Source organism: Rhinopithecus bieti, unplaced genomic scaffold (assembly GCF_001698545.2).
Source record: "Rhinopithecus bieti isolate Rb0 unplaced genomic scaffold, ASM169854v2 scaffold_1017, whole genome shotgun sequence".
Taxonomy (NCBI): domain Eukaryota; kingdom Metazoa; phylum Chordata; class Mammalia; order Primates; family Cercopithecidae; genus Rhinopithecus; species Rhinopithecus bieti.
Window position 1 is genome coordinate 2,695,426 of NW_016803657.1, and position 20,184 is coordinate 2,715,609.

General features: G+C 58.1%; 2 protein-coding genes and 1 long non-coding RNA gene across 5 annotated transcripts in view; 1 reads left to right on the forward strand and 2 right to left on the reverse strand.

The window, feature by feature from the left end:
• Positions 1-20,184, reverse strand: part of CHLSN (cholesin) — a 125,482-nt gene that overhangs the window by 35,441 nt on the left and 69,857 nt on the right. The gene's annotated exons all lie outside the window — the stretch shown is intronic.
• GPR146 (G protein-coupled receptor 146) lies at positions 1,902-17,279 on the forward strand. 3 transcript variants are annotated; one of them, XM_017894238.1, is made up of 3 exons: positions 12,121-13,480; positions 14,171-14,307; positions 15,518-17,279. In XM_017894238.1, exon 3 carries the CDS (start codon positions 15,541-15,543, stop codon positions 16,540-16,542), a length of 1,002 nt encoding a protein of 333 aa, XP_017749727.1. In that variant the 5' UTR covers positions 12,121-13,480; positions 14,171-14,307; positions 15,518-15,540; the 3' UTR covers positions 16,543-17,279. The 3 variants fall into 3 exon arrangements, with proteins under 3 accessions (XP_017749733.1, XP_017749727.1, XP_017749718.1); XM_017894244.1 differs by lacking the exons at positions 12,121-13,480; positions 14,171-14,307 and adding an exon at positions 1,902-2,279; XM_017894229.1 differs by lacking the exon at positions 14,171-14,307.
• On the reverse strand, positions 17,123-19,494 carry LOC108543671 (uncharacterized). Its single transcript, XR_001889637.1, has 2 exons — positions 19,329-19,494; positions 17,123-18,772 (listed from the first exon to the last, which is right to left on the reverse strand). It is a non-coding gene; the product is annotated as an uncharacterized LOC108543671 (long non-coding RNA).

The window sequence follows — 20,184 nt, forward strand, 5'->3', positions numbered from 1 at the left end:
CCACCCCTTCCCCTATCAACTGAGTCTTGTACAGGGGCTGGCCGGGATCCTTGGGTACACAGCTGCAGCCTCTGGAGGGTGTTAACACCCCCAGCTACGAGTACTTATTGTGGTTCAGATCTCCCCAGGACACACACGAGCTTTCTGCCATTCTCCCTGGCAGGGCTGGCCTGCTTGGCACGGGAAGTCTCTGCAGATAAGGCGGCCTGCGGTGACCTGAAAGCTCAGTGGCTTAGAGGAAGCTAATTTCCAGCACTCCCCAGCCACAGAGCACCCCTGTGGGTAGGACCCACAGAGCCTGGCATTACAGGGACCAGACAGCGACGTGCATACTCTGACCAGTGATTCTGAGGTCTTGGGCCATTTATACCATGAAGATAACGAAGCTTCTCTTAGGCAGGCCGCTAGGAGGGCCCAAAATCCCAAACCCTGATCTTAAAAGCCAGAGTACCTCTGGGTTCAAATCCTGGCTCCACAGCCTGCAGGGTGACCTGGGGCAAGTTGCTTAAGTTTTCACAAATTTAAAATACACGGTGGCTCACGCCTGTAATCCCAGCACTTTGGGAGGCCCAGGTGGGCGGATCACTTGAGGTCAGGAGTTCGAGACCAGCCTGACTAACATGGTGAAACCCCGTCTCCACTGGAAAAAAAAAAAAAACAAAAAACAAAATTAGCCAGGCTTGGTGGCACGCACCTGTAATCCCAGCTACTCAGGAGGCCGAGGCAGGAGAATTGCTTGAACCCAGGCGGTGGAGGCTGTAGTGAGCCGAGATCGTGCCATTGCACTCCAGCCTGGGCAAAGTGAGAGAAACTCTGTCTTAAAAAAAAAAAAAAAAAAAAAAAATTTAACATGCACGTGGTGACCTAGCTCATTGATTCTAAGGCATACTCTCTCATTTTATCATCTCTCACGTGAGGCTGCGCCTTAAAATCAGCAGTATGTCGGAATTTAATGGGCGGATGGCCTTCTTTTTAGTGATCCATAAAGTAATGGTATAGCTAGCACTAATTGTGTCTTACGTTTGATGAAATATAGACCAATCTACCTCAAAACGATGGCTGAGGCTTAGAATAGAACCTGACACAGAATATGCCCTCAGGTATTGGTGTTGGCTGCTTGTGACTGTCTTTGGCAAGTAAGAGCAGTACCTGGCACCTCTGGGCACACAGGGCCCGGGTTGGATCCACTGCGCCAGGGACCTGGTGCCGGGCTGGGCAGCAAGTCAGTGTCATCAGCAGGCACGGCCCTCCCGCTGGAATAGAAAGCTGACCCCAATATCCCACTCTGACCCAAGCTCAGGAAGCCGTCCTGTCCAGGAAGGTGGCCGAGGTACATCCCTGAACACAGTGGGCCACAGCACCATTCAGCCGAGGGCCAGTGGCTGCTATTCTTCCTGCTGCTGTTCCACTTGGCCTGCAGGTCACAGCAAGTCTACATGGAACTGTGCAACCCACATGCTTCGATTTTCAGAAACGTTCTTAGACCCTGAACCAGAATGTGCTGCAGGGGGTACTGTTTCACCTCAAAAATTACAGCACAGTAAATGTCCTTGTTTCAACTTTTCCAATGTTTAACTTGTAACAATAGCTACAAAAGTAAGCAGGCAACAAACAATGTGTTTCTTTAAACGGCTTTCCTGTGAGTGTTCCGTTTACAAAGAAACTCCTAAAACCAGGAAGTAATTGGTGACTTTGGAAACAGCAAGCAAACTTTGGGGAAGAAAGAGGGGCAGGTGTACCTGGAAGGACTAGCTTGCAGTCACTCATTTCCTTTGGAGGGCGGTGAGGCTTGCACCCTGCAGATTAGGGTATATTCTGACTCGACAAAATAGGCATCAGCGCCTGTAAAAAGAAACCGGACTGCCACTAAGAGAATTCTCAAAAACTCCAAGAGCCCTGGGTGTGTTCTCCCACCGGGAATCTCGGGCGCACGAGCTCGTCAAATGGCTGGTCTCAGGTTACACAACCAGCGCCGCCTCCACCGCCACCGCCCCGCGACCGCACTGGTCCAAGCGGTTCCCCCGCGGTCTGGCCCCGAGGGCGGGGCTGGGGGCGGAGCCCAGGGCGGGACCAAGGCTGGGGCGGGGCCAGGCATCGCTGCCGCTGGGCGCCCTGGGGCGGAGCCAGGGCAGGGGGCGGGTCCGGCGGTCACGTGTGTACACAGGGCCAGGGCAGCGTGCGCGCCGTGAGCCCGGCCGGGAACCCCGGAGCCCAGCCGCCTCCTCCAGCCCGAGCTGCCCGCCCTGCGGCGACTGCCGGGGCCGCAGCCCAGCAAGCCGGTGAGTGGGGCCCGGGAGCCTGGGTGGGGTAGATGGGGCACACCTTGGTCTCCGCTTGGGGAGCGAGTCAGCCCTGAGCTGCTGCGGCTCCCATGGCGGGCGCTGTGCTTAATGGGACTCGGGTCCTATGGCAGCTGCCCACTGCGGGGCGCCCTGCCCTTGCGGGGAGGGGACCGCTGTCCTCCGGCTGCCCTCCGAGCTGAGCCCCGGGGGCGGGCGTTCGGTCATTAACCTGGTGATGGCAGCTGAATCTGCTGCCAGGGTAGGCGGCTCAGCGCCGCCACTGGCTCTGCCCATGTCTGACAGGGCACCACTGATCCTGCTCTCCTGGGCCACTATGGTGACTGCTTTCGGCCCCTTCTATGATTAGCGTGTTAAAGTGAGTTTTGGAACTGTGTCTACATGGAGATGTCGGATCTGCTGTCAGTTGTCTTGGACAGTTGGCAGGGCACGGGACGGCTCTTTCAAAGCTTCACTGGAAGGCAGTGCTCTCCAGCTGCCAAACCACCACTATCAGCAGCAGGAAACCCACTATTAAGTTAATATTACAAACCTGGCAAGTCAGTTCTCTAAACTAGGCATCAGTCTGTGTGTCCTGATGTGACTGGTCACAGTGGCTTATCTCTGCACACATGCTATGTGGTGGACCTGAGGATAACTCTGTATTTGTCATCCAGAGCAGTGGCTGTCACCTTTGATCTCTTCCCTGCCTATGAAAATGTACTTGAAGGCCGGGCGCGGTGGCTCAAGCCTGTAATCCCAGCACTTTGGGAGGCCGAGACGGGCGGATCACGAGGTCAGGAGATCGAGACCATCCTGGCTAACACGGTGAAACCCCGTCTCTACTAAAAACTACAAAAAACTAGCCGGGTGAGGTGGTAGGCGCCTGTAATCCCAGCTACCCGGGAGGCTGAGGCAGGAGAATGGCGTGAACCCGGGAGGCGGAGCTTGCAGTGAGCTGAGATCCGGCCACAGCACTCCAGCCTGGGTGATAGAGCGAGACTCCATCTAAAAAAAAAAAAAAAAGAAAAGAAAATGTACTTGAGTCCTCCATTCCACTTTTAATAGCCAGCTCCTGTCCACACGGAACAGCACGACATCTTTTATCTTTTGCTACCTACAGCATCTAGCGGAGGGCAGCATTCAGTAACAGGGGCAAGAGGCTTTGTTTAAAGGCCTCTGCAAACTTGTATGAGTAAAACAGTTCTGACTGTGTTCCCAGGCTCCTCACGCATAGTGGTGATGAGATATTCTATCATCCTAACTGGGGCACCGTTGAGAGTGAACGGAGGCACTGTTAATAATTAGACCAGTGCACGCTCACAGTACCCATGACAGGTGCAGCTCCTTCAAGAACTACTGCAACGCCTGGCTCCCCAACCAGAATCCCTGGTGTCTTCCTCAATGAAGAAGGCCTCTGAAGACAAGTGACTTAAGAACATAGTTCATATGTATTGAATACTGTTATGACTTTTCACAGAGAAGAGGTCGGGGCCAGAGCAGTGATGCTCACTGCCCGATGCTACACACATTCGTGCTGACATCCGTGTGTCATCCTGCCTCTCTAGCCAGCATGGACATATCCCGAGAATGGAGAACAGAAGAATGCAGACTTAGAACAGAATGTAAATATGAAAGTTGACTTGGAGTCCCTTCATAGGCCCCTAGCAGGCTGATGAAGAGAGAAGGGTAAAGGGCACGCACCTCATGTGGGTCTTAGGTTAGGATGTTAAGGCTGATTATATCTATCATACAATGAATAAATGGCATACTGCACAGACCGCTACATGGGGAAATAGGCTCGTGTAATTTACAGTCAGAAGAGGGACATGCTGCTCACTGGGGGAGGGAGAAGAAGGTGCTCCTTGGGGAGCTGCAGCTCTCACAGTCCCTAGGATGTCATCTGGAATCCTGAAAAAACAACCGCCACCTGGCCTTTAAAGACCCAACCACAGCAAGGCCTTGCCTTTGCAGAAGGGAGTTCTCGCCCAGAGAACCTGGCTGACCGTGTCATGCACACGATGATCCCACGGTGCTGTTTTCTTTCAACAGCGTTTCCCAGTCATTCTCTCCTGCCTGCCAGCTCCTCTGCTCTCCGGGACTTTCACTAACCTGCCTGCCCAACTGGTCAGCATTAGGCTGCCCAGTTAGCCACATCTGTCTAGGGATCTCACAGGCTCAGAATCCCAAGACACCATGTAGGTAGCAAAGAGGAGAGGGGACCCAGTCTGGAGAGTAGAACAATAACTTTTCTCTCTAATGTGAGATCACAAAATGAGATGCTGCCCAGGACCAGAAGTCAGTTTCTTAGACGCGTGCTGTCTACCCAGGAGCCTCCAAGTGCAAACAAAACAGCCCCCTGAGCAGCAGAGGGACAGGGTGGAGTGGGGCAGGTGTCTGTGCATCCCCACAGAGCCACACCCGGGTCCCTTCCTGCACAGGCCAAGGACTTTCCCCATTTTAATGGAAACCAGAGCAAGCCTTGCAGACCAGCAAGTGTGATGAGGAGAAATAACCTGCTGGTTCCTCCCTGGGAAAGAACCAAGGTAGTGATAAGATCTGTGGCTCACAGCACTTGCCTGCAGGTAAGGCCACGCCTAGTAAACCCAGGCTCGACTGGGGAGCCCGGGCAGGTGCCAAGCCTGCCCAGAGTCTGCAGTGGAGACTCTCTCTTCTTGGCCAGGTCCTTGAATTTCTAAGGAAGTTTTTTTGTTTTTTTGTTTCTGTTTTTCCCTGGTCTGCTGTACCTGGAAAGGGAATTAGCCTCACACCAAGTTAGGGAACAAAAAGCCCAAGTAAACAAAAGAATGCTGTTCCACCTTCTTCCAGGGAACTGGAGCCCATAGCTGCCGGCACAGGTGCCCGGCCGGTCCACTGGCCCAGCAAGGTGCTTGGTCTCAGCCCCCAGAGCCCGTCCTGGAGCCACAAACATGCTCACTATTATCCATGGAGAAAGAGAGGCATGCTCTTTGTTTATAGCCTAAGCCAAGTCACCTGATTTACTTGCACTACTCTGCAGTTTGGAATTGTAAAAAGCAAAAGGCTACAAAAATCAAAACCACCCATCTACGTAATGAACCGTTTCTTATCACAGCCCAGGAAGGCACAGATAGGAATCAGTGTACGTAAGCTCTCCACATTGAAACCCTATGAAAACAGCAGCCTTTCCTAAGAGTCTGGCTCCCAAGAGCTGGATGTTAATTGTTGCTAAAGCCTGGGTTCATTACTACAAAAGGAAATACACATTCCAGAGTCATTTTGAAAGCATTTTGATTGTTCTAGAACATTCATCCAAGGTTGAGCATCTCATGGTGCATGGCAGGTTTAGTCGGGAGCTGGCTGTGGCCTTCGTACTCCTTTCCTGCCATCCTTCTGAGGATGCAGTGCCTGAGGCCTCGCAATTCTATTTCCACTCAAATCTAAGGCTCTAAAGCTTCGACAACTGTCCTGGGACAATAAGAAGCGCTGAGTCCCCACTCTGCCTGCTCTCCTTTCTACTCTGTGGGGAAATCGGATCACTCACCTTGGGGAAAAGCCTTTTACATCACTGAATACATCCCCTTCCACGGTTTTCATCCAACAGTCAGCCAGACTGCTGCAGCACACAGAAAAGCTTCCCAGGCCTGCAAAGAGCTCCGAGTGGGGGGGAAAGAAATGGATGTGTAGACATGCGTAACCCAGCACAACCGGCAGAGGGGTGTGGAGACAGTGGTCGGGGGTGGGTTCCCAAGGGTGCTGATGCCCAAAATAAAATGTCAAGGAAGAGTCAGTGTTTGCTGAGAGAACGAGAGGAAGCGAGAAAGGGTGTTCTAGGCAAGGGATCAACATCCGCAAAAGACAGTGTGCAAAAGAGCACCCGGAAACTTCGCGGGGATCACCGGGCATGGGACTTGCCAGCCCCAGCTCTGACAGGGCCCTGAGCAACAGAGAAAAGAACTTCCCGACTAACAGGGACAGCAACGTCAAATGTGATGGCTTTTGTGAAACTGATTCAGCCCCCTTGGAGCAGAGGATTCCTCTGCTGGTTTCTGTTTCTGCCAGCTCCGTGCAGTGCAGGCACTATTGTGCCCTCTCTCACACACATACAGGGACCCAGGTGCCGCTCAGGTTGAGGGGGTGGTCACCTTCCCCACATTCAGTCCCCCTCTGTCTCCAGGTCTGCTGCTTCTGAACAGGCCTGGGGCAGCCCATTTCTATTGGGAAACCCTATCGAAGTTAGCCCCAGGTTTCACCCAAGTTCATCTCACTGCTCACAGACGTTCATTATTAACAGGCTGCTGGATAGCACTTTGTGCTCTTTTTAAATAAGACATAGGAAGAAAGATGCCAACATCTCACTTAATATGCTCCTGACAGCTGGCCTGAAGGGGTCCTGTCGCCCCTGTCCACACCCTGCCATGGTCTCCGCAGCCACACACTGGCTCCAGACATTTTCATGAGTTATGAACCAAAGAGAACCAAGACCCCTGGAGCAGATTCTCCTTCCCAATCCCAAGTTCCTTTGAAAGCGGTGAATACAGGCCAGGGAAGCGAGTGTTTATACTCCAGTTTAGTACCAGTGAAACATCGGGAAATTCATTGTGTTGGTATCAAGCCCAAATCCAGAACATAAAGACCATAAAACTCTGCAAAGCCTCTGCTGTCTGACCGTGCGCTCCCCCGGCCTCCGCCGTCTGACCGTGCGCTCCCCAGGCCTCCGTCGTCTGACCCTGCACTCCCTGTGCAAGCACCACCCACAGGGTGCATCCTGGGAGCTGCCTCCTCCACGTTCGCCGGCAGCGTGGGATGTGATGGGGCCCACATTGTTGTCACCCACCCTGCCCCAGGGTTCCCCTGCACACGTGTCCGTTCACAAAGATTCTGAGTAAAAGGTCACAGAACAGTTTCCTCTGCCCTTCATATTTGGGGAGGAGGCCAAAGATCTGCAGGCGTCATCATCCCAGGCCAGGGCTGGTGACAGGGAGCAAGCGCCGGCACCCTCCTATGCTTCACGTGGGTTGGTTTATTTAGCCTTCTTGTCTCAATGAGGATTTTCCTAAGCCTGGGGAAACTGAGGCACAAAGCAAGGAAGTCACCTGCCTGCAAAGACACCGGTGTGCAAGCCAGGACTGGAAAAGCCAGCAGTACACATGCTGGCTGCCCGCTCCAGAGCCCAGGCCTTTAACCACTGCCTTCCCAGGAAGACGGAGGGCGAGGAGGTTTCTTACAGTGCTTCATGTCAACCCCTGCAGCTGCCCGCCACTAACCCAGGCTCCTGCAGATGGCAGGACATGGGCTGTCCTACAAGCAGGCTTACTACATACGAAGCCCTGTCTAATGTTCCCTCATGTCAGGTAGGAGGAATTAGGCCAGAGGTCAAGGCAGTGTCTAGAATCAGTGGTGCTTTCTCAAAGTAGGAAAACAGTTTTAAGGACTGTTTTCATTCAAATTTTGGGCACCACTGTACTGGGTTCTATGACAGAGAAGCCACCAAAGTCCCGTGCGAGGATCCCTGGGCAGGGATAGCTGAAGCTGTGCACCTGGGCCCTCCCGATTCCCTCCCACTAGCTGGGCCTGGCAGCAGCCAGCAGCCAGCAGCCAGCAGCCACCCGCCCCCGACAGTGAAAGAGAGCTGCCCCACACTGTCAGCCCCCAAAGCTCAGGACACACAGGCCCTCCCAGGTCTTTCTGGTGGGCCAGGCCTTGGCAGGGCTCCCACAGTGGGCCCCACTCTGAACCACAAGCAGAGTCATCTGCAGTGTGAGACCTGCCATCAGCACAGGGCTGCAGGCTGGGGGTTGTGCAGGGACACAGGGGCCAGCACCACTGGGCAGCCTTTCCGTCCCCAGCCTGCCTGTGCACCCTGTGGGCAGTGACTCCTCAGGCACAGTGGCCCAAAGTCACAGGCGGTCTGTCAGGGGCTCTCCAGGGAGCTGGACACACTCAGGTTTAGATCAGGAACAGAACAGATCCCCAGGGCATTTGCTCAGGCTCAGAGCAGAGCAGGGAGCCGTCCACCTGCGGCGGGCGCGTCCATGGACTTCCAAGCCAACAGGGACAGCTGCCCGGACAGGCTGCCCAAGCCAACCAAGGGTCCTGTCCCATCGGTCCCTGTGGCTTGGGAGTCTGACGCTTCTTGGTTTTCCTTTCTCAAGCTGCCCCAGCTTCTCCAAGCCCTGAGCCTGGGGCTCCCAGCTCTAAGTGATGCTCTGCAAGCAGCGTCCCTGCACCCCGTGCAGGTGGATGGACACAGGACAGCCTGCAAGGAAGTGAGGCCCAGCAGCCTTCCTGGGCTTGGAATGCCACAGCCTAGGAAGCATCTTCCCAGGAAATCGCAGTCGGAGCCCAGCACAGGGTCTTGGAAGAAAAGACCCCGCCTTCTATCCTCAGGAGCACACGTTAGGAGTGAGCACCACTCAGCAGGTGACACAGAGGCACAGCTGGACCCAGGAGGGGCACTCCAGAAACAGCTACATCCACAGGTGCTCGGCGGGACCAGGAACCCAGAAGGCTTGATGTTCAGGGGGTCTCGGAGAAACTCCACCCCGTCCTTCCCAGCCTCTTGCTTAGTTGGGCCTCACCCTAGCCTGCTGGAGATGGCAGCTGTGCCATCAGAGAGGGGGATGGGCAGATTGGCGGAGATCACCCCGCAGGCCAGCAGAGGCCTCTGTGAGAGTACGCAGCCCCACAGATGGCTGCTCACGGGGCCCAGAGGCCACCCCTGCGCCGCAGAGGGCACCAGCACACCCGGACTTCCCCGAGGCTTCATACAGCTCCCAGGCTCCACCAGCAGCGTGTGGCCAGAGGCCCAGGCCCCTTCCCGTCGCTCAGAGAAGCTGCTGTCCCCAGAAGACGGGGCGCCAGCCTCCCATCAACACTGGGTCCCGACCTCGGTCCGCTCAGGATTCCTGTGTGGAAATGTCACTTCTGCCCCAGCCCTCTGGGGTACACCTGGCATCCAGCTCTGCCCCCCTTCTGCTTAAGCAGGTGCTGGGAGACCCTGAGCTGGGCAGGCCGAGGTTCTGAGCTCGTGAGGGGTGCAGCAGTTTCCCGCACAGCATGGGGAGCACATTTGCTCATGTCTCCCAGGCGGGCTGTACACTGAGGCCAGCCCTGGGCTCTGACACCCTCCCACTTCCACTGGGCCTTCTAAGCCCTCCTCTCCTGTCCACTGCTAGCCCATGGCCCGGGCCCGGCCTTGAAGCTGTAAAGACCTCTCACCCCATCCAAACGAGACTGGTCAGATATCTCCTGCATGTCAGCCACCACTGGATTGGGAAGGAGGGGTGGTAGGTGCAAGGCTGGCCCTTTTTATGAGAGTAATTTAAAAAACAAAAACAGGTCAGGCACAGGGGCTCACACCTGTAATTCCAGCACTTTGGGAGACTGAGGCAGGAGGGTCACTTGAACCCAGGAGTTTGAGACCAGTCTGGGCAACATAGTGAGATCCTGTCTCAAAAAATGTTAAATGAAAACATTAGCCAGCTGTAGTAGCACATGCCTGTAGTCCCAGGTACTTGGGAGGCTGAGATGGGAGCATCACTTGAGCCCAGGAGGCAGAGGGTGCAGTGAGCTAGGACTGTACCACTGCCCTCCAGCCTGGGTGACTGAGGGAGATCCTGGCTCCAAACAAAAAAAATAAAAACAGAAGGAGGGAGTAGATGAATCCCATTTGTGTCATTAATCAATTCTCTTATAGAGAAAATAAAACGATTGAAACTGGGCCATCTTGGACAGCTGAGGCCCAGGCAGGGCCAGCTCCTTCCACCTTCCCAGCCAAGATGCTGCCTGCAGCCCCTCCCCTCCTGGCCCGAGATGCTGTCACTGTCCCTAAGAGACCCTGAGGCCTGCTCCAGGCTGAGTGGGTGAGGAGCCTCTCAGCAAGCGCCTGCATCGAGGCGTGCCCTCCTGAGAGGTGAGGCTGACCTGCAGCGTCCACCTCGGCTGGGGAAATTCACCTGAGAAGGGCCCAGTCCTGGCTGCCTCCCGGGGGGAAGCCTTGGAGCTACTTGTGCTGGTACGGACATGGGCCTGGGGAGGGACCTGCGTGTGGGTGGCAGGTACTGAGTATGGGGGACAGTTTCAGGGGGAGATGCTGGTGGTAACCTGGGGAGGGACCTGCGTGTGGGTGGCAGGTACTGAGTCATGGGGGAGGGTGTCGGGGAGATGCTGTTGGTAACAGTGGGACGTAGGAAGTGAAACCAGCAGTGTGACTTTGGAGGTGCTGGGGGAGCAGGGCCTGGCGGAGGGGGCAGGGGAGCCAGGAAGGAGCAGTTGCCAGGGACGACCTGGCCTGGGAGGGTGGCCAGGAGCTGGGAAAGCAGCCGGTGGTCTCTTGGTGCAAAGGTGGGGCTGGCCTGGAGGAGAGGCCCACAGGGTCCCTGCTGGCTGAGGGTGCAGTGGTGGGCCCCGGAAGCTGAATATCAACCCCGCCACTGGGCAGGCAGCGCTCAGAGCGAAATGGGTGACTGGAGGGCACGTGCCAGCTCTGCTCCTCGAGCCTGGCCCAGGAGGGGCCTGCAGCACGGGGGTGGGGGGCAGGCAGCCCTTCTCTGTTGTCTCCCCTGCCTTCTGAGGAGGGAGCCTCCGGAATCTTTCATCGCCACTGCAACAAACTCAGGCTTTCATGTAGGAAAAGAGCCCACTTCTGACAAGGCTCATCTGGGCTCTCACCCCCAGCCTCTAAGTCTCCCACCACCTGGCTCCCCGTTCCTCTTTCCCTTGAAGGAAGTCAGCAGAGCGCGTGGCTGATGGGAAAGACGCCACAGCGGACCTGCCCGGCGCGGGGAGAGGCCAGGCCATTGTTCTCCAGTTCCAGGATGCCCCGCTTCCCCAAACAGCCTGGCAGCCGGGAACAGGAAGTCCCTGGGCACAGAGGCAAGCAGGGGGCACAGAGGCAAGCGGGGGACCACAGACAGGCAAGGAGTCGAAGGCTCCACCCACCTGGGCCAGTCCAGGCTCCCACAGAACCCCTCTGCGGCCAGGCAGGCATGTGGGGCTCGGGCCATCACCCTCACTTGGACGCAGGTGTGGCGATGGCAGGGGAGGGGTGTCTACGGCAGCGCCCAGAACCTTGGGCAGGAAAGGACCCTGGCTAATGTGCCTGGAACAGCTCAGTGACAGGGAGCTGGGCTGGCTGTGAGGGTCGGGCACGCGTCACGAGTCTTCTGTGACCAGGAGAGGCGGGAACACTGGCTCATGCGACTCGCCGGGTCCTGGCATGCTGTGGTCATGTGGGCACCACCTGTGGCTCCCAGCCTTCAAAATGTACACCTTGCTGGGCACGGTGGCTCACATCTGTAATCCCAGCACTTTGGGAGGCCGAGGCGGGCAGACCACCTGAGGATGGGAGTTTGAGACCAGCCTGGCCAACATGGAGAAACCTTGTCTCTACTAAAAATACAAAATTAGCTGGGCGTGGTGGCGGGTGCCTGTAATCCTATCTACTTGGGAGGCTGAGGCAGGAGAATCGATTGAACCTGGGAGGCGGAAGTTGCAGTGAGCTGAGATCGCACCACTGTACTCCAGCCTGGGCAACAGAGCAAGACTCCATCTCAAAAACAAAAAAACAAAAAAACCATACACCTCATGCTCACTCCTCTGGGAGCCATGGCTGACAGCCTGCAGGCAGGATACTCTCAAACCAGCTCCTGGAGGGCACTCCCAGGGACCCCTGTTCCTACCATGAGCCCCGCCAGAGAGGAGGTGGACCATGGAGGCTTGTCCACCCAGGTGTGGCCGAGAAGAGGGTTTCCTCACACTCTGCTGACCTGCTTTCCTTCCATGCCTCTCAGCCCAGCTTCTGACACAGGTGGAAACCTGACCTCCTTGGCTTTAGAATGTCCCCGAGAGGCCACAGAGCAACCCGCCCCCAGCTGCCTTCCCTCCCAAGATCTCCAGGTAATGCCTGGTAAAAGGAGAACTCCGGGGAGAATGCTGGGGCAAACATGCAAAGCGCATCACCTTCCAATTGATGGAGAGTGAAGGAAAACAGGTACCGTTCGGCTTGTAACCTTCACTGGAAACAGAAACCATCCTCATCATTGATACCTGGTGAACTGCACAGAGAACAACCTGCAGCTTTGGAAGCTTATAAATCCTTCAGTATTTGTCAGCTACCAGTAAACAAAAATGCACACGGGAGAACTTTCCACCCGAACCCCACCTGGAGGCCAGCGTTCCCAGGTCCTGGCTGGTGTGACAGCACGCACTCGAGGGCTGGCTCAGACACGGCGAGTGGGACGCACGTGAGCACAGGGAGGAAATGCCAGCAGATCCTGCTTCACGTGACCACCTCCCAAGAATCGAGCCATTCTTAGCCTCACAGACGCTGGCCGCCTCCCTCTGGCTCGGCCTCACGGCGGGGCAGGCATTAGCAGTCCAGGCAGCTTCTCTCTGACTCCCCGCAAGGAGGGGTGCGGTGGGCAACAGGCTGGCCCCACACAGTTCCACCTGCAGGAGAGCCCAGCAGAGCAGCCCTTGCAGGAGGCTCTGTGTGTGGGGCCGGCTCAGCTTTTCTCCGGTCATGCCCATGTCCATTCTGTGCATGGAGACACCAGACGCACGTGCTCCCCTCTGCTTCCGACCCCAGCCTGCCCTCGGCCTCCGCTGTGCCTCCAAGGGCTCCTGTGTCCTGTGGGCTGAGTGAGCACGGCCAGGCCTTCGCTCCACAGTAGACCCTTCTGTTGATTTCCTCACAGAAAAAAAGGCTCATAGCCAACATCTAAAGCACACTGAACACCAGGAGCGGCTGCATGCACCTGGACACGTGTCTGCCTGACCTGCCCCTGGGCTCTTGGTAGGACGCCCTGCAGCAATGCAGACAGGGGCCTGCAGGGAGAGGCCACATCCCCAGGAGCCAGGCTATCAGGTGGGGCAAGAGGCCAGCTGTGCTCGCTTTGCAGTGCGGTCCCGTCCAAGCACGGCCCCTCATTTCTGGAACCCGGCTGTAAACAGCAGGAGGGAGGGGCGGCGGCGCCTGCCAAGGGAGGCAGAGGCCCTGCGGGGAACTTACCAGAGGAAAACAAGTGCTTGCATCCTGGGGCCCTCACACGCACGCGCAGGAGGCCAGGCGTGCTGCTGATAAGAGCCTGCAGGTTTGCAGAGAAGCGCAGCAGCGCAGGTCCTCACCGGAGTTCTGGTGGCCACCTCTGTCCCGCCATGCTGCTCACTAACAGTGTCCGGGGCCCACAGCACCAAGAGGCTCGGGCCACAAAGTAAAGGTGAGAGCCTGTGGTGCCCGCAGGCGGATAAGGGTACATGGGGGGCTCTGTGCAGTGCAGGCAGGAGAGGGGACATGGACTCTGTGCAGTGCAGGTGGGAGAGGGGACGTGGGAGGCTCTGTACAGTGCAGGCAGGAGAGGGGACGCGGGGGGCTCTGTGTAGCGCAGGTGGGAGAGGGGACGCGGGGGGCTCTGTACAGTGCCACCAGCAGGCATCTCTAGGGAATGAAGGGGTGCCGAGACGGAGCACAGTGAGGGGTTCCGGCCCTTCGCAAGCTCTGTGAGGCAAAGGCGGCTGGCCAGGGGTGCCCTCCCGTCAGTGGCTGGAGGCAGCACATGGGGCACACAGCGAGACAGCCCTCCCGCTCCGATCTTCTAACCACAGACCCTGGACAGATCCGGGGGCCCTGGGCGCCCCATGAGGCCAGGCCAGGCTGTTGACTGACACCTAGTCACAGTGGCCGGTGTTTCCTGGGGACTCAAGTGGAGTCTGCGGGGTGACGTCCTCAAAATGCGCTGCCACTCTGTGACAGCCAAAGCCATGCAGCCTCACAGGCAGGAGCTGGGGTGTGGGGGACCACAATCCTGAAGAACCCCATCCTCTGGACCCTGGCACAGCAGGAGGGGAGAAGCCCGCAGAAGCCCGGACGCCTCCCCCCTCAATGGCCCCCGCTGATGTGCTTGGAGCAGGTGCATCCTGTCTGGAGCTTGTGCTGGCCTGGCGAGTGGAGCCCAGAGCCCACCCCCAACTACCAACATCCCCCAGATTGCCGCCTGCCCGGCCCAGGAGGTTCTAGTCAAGATGTATTAGTGAGGGGCTGGACAAGGTGAGCATGTGAGAAGCAGGGGCTGGGGGCCCAGCACCTGGGGGTGCTGCGGCAGCACTGTGGCTAGGCACACCCGGTGATGGCCTAGCTCTGCATGCCTGTCACCACCTGACCCTCACTGCGGCTGCTAGGCGGCATTCACTAGGATTGCACAATTACCTACACCTCCCGTCCTGCCCGCCAGCCTCTGGATGGGAATTCCCACATCCACCCACCTGCCCATCTGCCAGCTGCCTGCATGCTTAGCCCCAGGGCCACGTTGCCTGCTGTGGGGCGCACGCTGCTACTGGCACTGGGGGCCTCGGGCCCTGGCCCCTCTGCCTTCTCCTCCCGAGCCTCCTCTTCCCACCCTGCTGTGGCCCCGTGTGTGGTGTGGGTCTTGCAGTGGCAGGACTCTGGTGGCGGTTGAGGACCCACTCCCACAGCCAGCCTCTGCGCTGCTCCCGCCTCTGGGTACAGGCACGATGCCATCTGCTCATCAGCCTGAGATGCTTTCTACTCCACTCTGAGAGCAGGAGATCAGCCAGGGCCAAATGACATGCTGGACATCAGGCTTCCTGAGATAGCTGCAGGTCCCCAAGGAATACCTGTGCTTTGGTGGGGGTAGAATTCTTACTCTAGGATGGCTCCAGCCACTAGGTTCTCGTTCAGTGACGTCAAGACCGGCTATATCCCCACGTCCCCAGAGCCTCCTGTGGGCTGTGACCCACAGGTCACCCTCCCTGGAGCCCAGGCTCTGCAAGGACTCCAAGGTGCCGGGTCCTGGGCTGCCGGGAGGGAGGCAGGTGCAGGGCTGACCGTCCACATTGCCTGTCCCTCTTGGCACTGGCAGGATCCGAACACCACAGGCATCTAGTAAACTTCAGGAATTATAGCGCAGGGCCTGTCCAACCAAGTCAAGATGACCAGCCAGGCCTTGCAGCAGCCCACAAACAGCGGGCTCTGAGCGTGTGGGGCACGCCAGGCTCCCTGTCTGGTGCCCAGCCCCAGCTGCTGAAATGAGTGCAGCCACATCAGCCCCCGGTCAGGACCTGATGCGGCCATTTTTCAATGCTCAACTTCATTTTCACAGAAATGCGCCCGAGGCAGCCTCACTCTGTGGTCTCCAGCTATTCCTGCGCCACGAGAAGGCGCCCCTGTACCTGCAGCACTTCTGAGCCAGGGTCCTGGGAGGGGACAGGAGCTGACCACCTGTTCCTTCTTTCTGCAGGGTCGCAAGCCTCACCGACTGACATGTGGGGCTGCGGCTGGTTCAACGGCACAGGGCTGGTGGAGGAGCTGCCTGCCTGCCAGGACCTGCAGCTGGGGCTGTCACTGCTGTCGCTGCTGGGCCTGGTGGTGGGCGTGCCAGTGGGCCTGTGCTACAACGCTCTGCTGGTGCTGGTCAACCTACACAGCAAGGCCAGCATGACCATGCCAGATGTGTACTTTGTCAACATGGCAGTGGCGGGCCTGGTGCTCAGCGCCCTGGCCCCTGTGCACCTGCTCGGCCCCCCGAGCTCCCAGTGGGCACTGTGGAGCGCGGGTGGCGAGGTCCACGTGGCACTGCAGATCCCCTTCAACGTGTCCTCACTGGTGGCCATGTACTCCACCGCCCTGCTGAGCCTCGACCACTACATTGAGCGTGCACTGCCGCGGACCTACATGGCCAGCGTGTACAACACGCGGCACGTGTGCGGCTTCGTGTGGGGCGGTGCGCTGCTGACCAGCTTTTCCTCGCTGCTTTTCTACATCTGCAGCCACGTGTCCACCCATGCGCTGGAGTGCGCCAAGATGCAGAACGCAGAAGCCGCCAACGCCACGCTGGTGTTCATCGGTTATGTGGTGCCTGCACTGGCTGCCCTCTACGCACTGGTGCTACTCTCCCGCGTCCGCAGGGAGGACACACCCCTGGACCGGGATACAGGCCGGCTGGAGCCCTCGGCACACAGGCTGCTGGTGGCCACCGTGTGCACGCAGTTTGGGCTCTGGACGCCACACTATCTGGTCCTGCTGGGGCACACGGTCCTCGTCTCGCGAGGACAGCCCGTGGACGCACACTACCTGGGGCTGCTGCACTTTGCGAAGGATTTGTCTAAACTCCTAGCCTTCTCCAGCAGCTTCGTGACACCGCTTCTCTACCGCTACATGAACCAGAGCTTCCCTGGCAAGCTCCGGCGGCTGATGAAGAAGCTGCCCTGTGGGGACCGGCACTGCTCCCCAGACCACATGGGGGTGCAGCAGGTGCTGGCGTAGGCGGCCCAGCCTTCCCAGAGAGACGTGACTGTGGTGGACACAGAGCACTTAGTTACCCTGGATGCCTCCGCGTCCTTCCAGAAGGAGACGAGCTGCTGGAAGAGAAGTAGGAGGGGTGTTTTTCTTGAAGTTTTCTTTTTCCCACAAATGCCACTCTTGGGCCAAGGCCATGGTCCCAGTGGCTGGATCTGGCATGAGCTTCCCCGAGGCCTGTGCATCTCCCGAACACACAGCTCAAGGTCCACATCCGCAAAAGCCTCCTTGCCTTCGGCTTCCTCAGCATTCAGTTTGTCAATGAAGTGATGGACGCCTAGAGCCAGTATATATACTTTGTGGTTAAAATACTTGATTCCCCCTCGTTTGTTTTATAAAAACAGATGTTTTCTAGAAAAATGACAAGTATTAAAATGAAGGAAACCCTATGAAAGAATGGCAACAGCCGGGGTGGCTGGGCCCTGGCAGAGGGCGGCGGCTGCTGGCCGGGCCTGCTGGGTGTGCCGCAGTCACCATAGGGTTCTGAGAACATTTCACAGAAGTGCCTGAGACACGGAGACACGGCTGGTGTTAAACGGAGTTACTTAGTAGCAGTGACGCGCTCTCAGCCACCAAATGTCCCTGACACCCTCCCCAGCCCCCAGAGATAACATCAGCTGCGGCTTTTTTCAGTATGAACCTGTTCTAAATCAACTCCTCAAAGTGTGCACAAAACTAAAGAATATAAATAAACAAAAGAAAGGAAGGTGTGTTAGGATTTCTGACTGAATACCAGAGCTGAAGGGCCCCCCCAGGGGACAGAAGGCTGGAGGCTGTGTCACATGGGGTCTGGCGAGAGGGCCAGGGTGGAACCTGAGGCCAGCTCCCAAGGCACCTGGGACCAGCATCCGCATCTCCTTGGCCCTGGCAGCCTCAGGTGGGGCCCGGACCGGCCTGTTCCACTTGGGCCCACGGGTCTGTAGTGAGACGGGTCCATCCATAGTGAGGCGGGTCTTAGTGAGGTGGGTCCATCCGTAGTGGGGCAGGTCTTAGTGAGGCGGATCCGTAGTGAGGCGGGTCCACGTGAGGCAGGTCTTAGTGAGGCGGGTCCGTAGTGAGGCGGATCTGTAGTGGGGCAGGTCCGTGGTGAGGCGGATCTGTAGTGAGGCGGGTCCGTGGTGAGGCGGGTCTTAGTGAGGCGGGTCTGTGGTAGGGCGGATCTTAGTGGGGCGGGTCTTTGTGTGGCAGGTCTGTGGTGAGGCGGGTCTGTGGTGGGGCGGGTCTGTGGTGAGGCGGGTCCGTGGTGGGGCAGGTCTTAGTGAGGCGGGTCTGTAGTGGGGCGGGTCTGTAGTGGGGCAGGTCCGTGGTGAGGCGGATCTGTAGTGAGGCGGGTCCGTGGTGAGGCGGGTCTTAGTGAGGCGGGTCTGTGGTAGGGCGGATCTTAGTGGGGCGGGTCTTTGTGTGGCAGGTCTGTGGTGAGGCGGGTCTGTGGTGGGGCGGGTCTGTGGTGAGGCGGGTCCGTGGTGGGGCAGGTCTTAGTGAGGCGGGTCTGTAGTGGGGCGGGTCTGTAGTGGGGCAGGTCCGTGGTGAGGCGGATCTGTAGTGAGGCGGGTCCGTGGTGAGGCGGGTCTTAGTGAGGCGGGTCTGTGGTAGGGCGGATCTTAGTGGGGCGGGTCTTTGTGTGGCAGGTCTGTGGTGAGGCGGGTCTGTGGTGGGGCGGGTCTGTGGTGAGGCGGGTCCGTGGTGGGGCAGGTCTTAGTGAGGCGGGTCTGTAGTGGGGCGGGTCTGTAGTGGGGCAGGTCCGTGGTGAGGCGGATCTGTAGTGAGGCGGGTCCGTGGTGAGGCGGGTCTTAGTGAGGCGGGTCTGTGGTAGGGCGGATCTTAGTGGGGCGGGTCTTTGTGTGGCAGGTCTGTGGTGAGGCGGGTCTGTGGTGGGGCGGGTCTGTGGTGAGGCGGGTCCGTGGTGGGGCAGGTCTTAGTGAGGCGGGTCTGTAGTGGGGCGGGTCTGTAGTGGGGCAGGTCCGTGGTGAGGCGGATCTGTAGTGAGGCGGGTCCGTGGTGAGGCGGGTCTTAGTGAGGCGGGTCTGTGGTAGGGCGGATCTTAGTGGGGCGGGTCTTTGTGTGGCAGGTCTGTGGTGAGGCGGGTCTGTGGTGGGGCGGGTCTGTGGTGAGGCGGGTCCGTGGTGGGGCAGGTCTTAGTGAGGCGGGTCTGTAGTGGGGCGGGTCTGTAGTGGGGCAGGTCCGTGGTGAGGCGGATCTGTAGTGAGGCGGGTCCGTGGTGAGGCGGGTCTTAGTGAGGCGGGTCTGTGGTAGGGCGGATCTTAGTGGGGCGGGTCTTTGTGTGGCAGGTCTGTGGTGAGGCGGGTCTGTGGTGGGGCGNTGTTCCTCGTCAGCCTCGCTCTGGACCTTCCACCCACTGGGATTTTGTAAAACGTCTACTTTAAAATATGTCCGTGAGAAAAGCCCCCATTCCTCCACACCATCTGTTCGCCTCTCCCCGATTTTCTGGGATTAAAGTATAGGCCTGCAATCCCCTATCCCCAATTCTAAAGCCCAGAAAGCTCTGAAAACAGGAAGATGTTCCCCGCAAGTTTGCAGCAAATTCACTGGGCAGTGATCCCTGACCTGAAGGGCTGCGAGGGCTTCATGTCCATGCGGACCCCACCCCTTCTGAAGACGTGCTGATGTGGCTGTGGGAGCTGCCCCGCGCCCCGGGGTTCTGTGGCACACTTCCACCACATAGCCTGAATGCGCTGGAATTCTGAGTACGCCCGGCCTCAGGGACAGTGGGGGTGGGGTTGGGGGAGCGGCACCTTGCAGCCATCGACGTGGGGACGTCACACTGTGGTCCCAGTCTCCTGAGAATTCAGTCATGAGGTCACTGGCATTATTCATCGCGTGCTGCGAGCAGGTCAGAGTCGGCCTCCTGAGAACGCGGCTCTGGATGGCTCCTGCCGGGAGCTCAGACCCGCCGGACGGGCTCCTAAGCTTTGGGATTAGAGAACAGTTTTCTGAGCTGTTTGTCAGTGTTTTGTTTTCAGGTGCGCCAGGATCTCATGTGAACCTTTAAAGCTGCAGGCCTGACCTCCCTCCCACTCCCTCTGGAACCAGAGCTGGTTGAAGGGCCACGTCTCTGATGGTCCTGGGCTTCCCATCTCCATGCCTGTGTAGAAACCCTGGCATCTGATGAGGAAATGATCACACAACCCCACAGAACCTGCCCGGCGGCTGGTGCCGTCACCCCAACCCTCCTCCCCCTGCAGCCCAGCTCTGCAGGGTGGGGTATCCATGCTTGAACCAGGAGACCCTCTTGCTGGCCGATACTTTCCAGCCCCCTTGGCTCCAGGCTGAGCTCCTGGGAAAGGGGCAGACCCCACACACAGGTGAGGGCAGCACTGGGCTACCTCTGTCTGGGAATTACCCCATCCAACTGTCCTCTCCAAAGGCAGGAGGGGCCTCAAATCACTATTTCAATTTCTCAGTGGCTTTGGATGCAAACTGGCTCATTTCTGTGGGTCTGCTGGTAGGACTGGCCTGCATTCAATACCCCTCACCCCACCCTGCTGGGTGGCCCTGTGGAGGGCCCCAGGGACACCCTGCTGCCTGGTCAGCTGTTTCTGGTGGGCCCCACGCAGGGCAGGCATGTGCCTCCAGCGCAGACCCTCGCCT

What these genes read in the sequence shown, in the direction of transcription:
- GPR146 (XM_017894244.1), top strand. Translation starts at nt 15,541, where the DNA reads ATGTGGGGCTGCGGCTGGTTCAACGGCACAGGGCTGGTGGAGGAGCTG.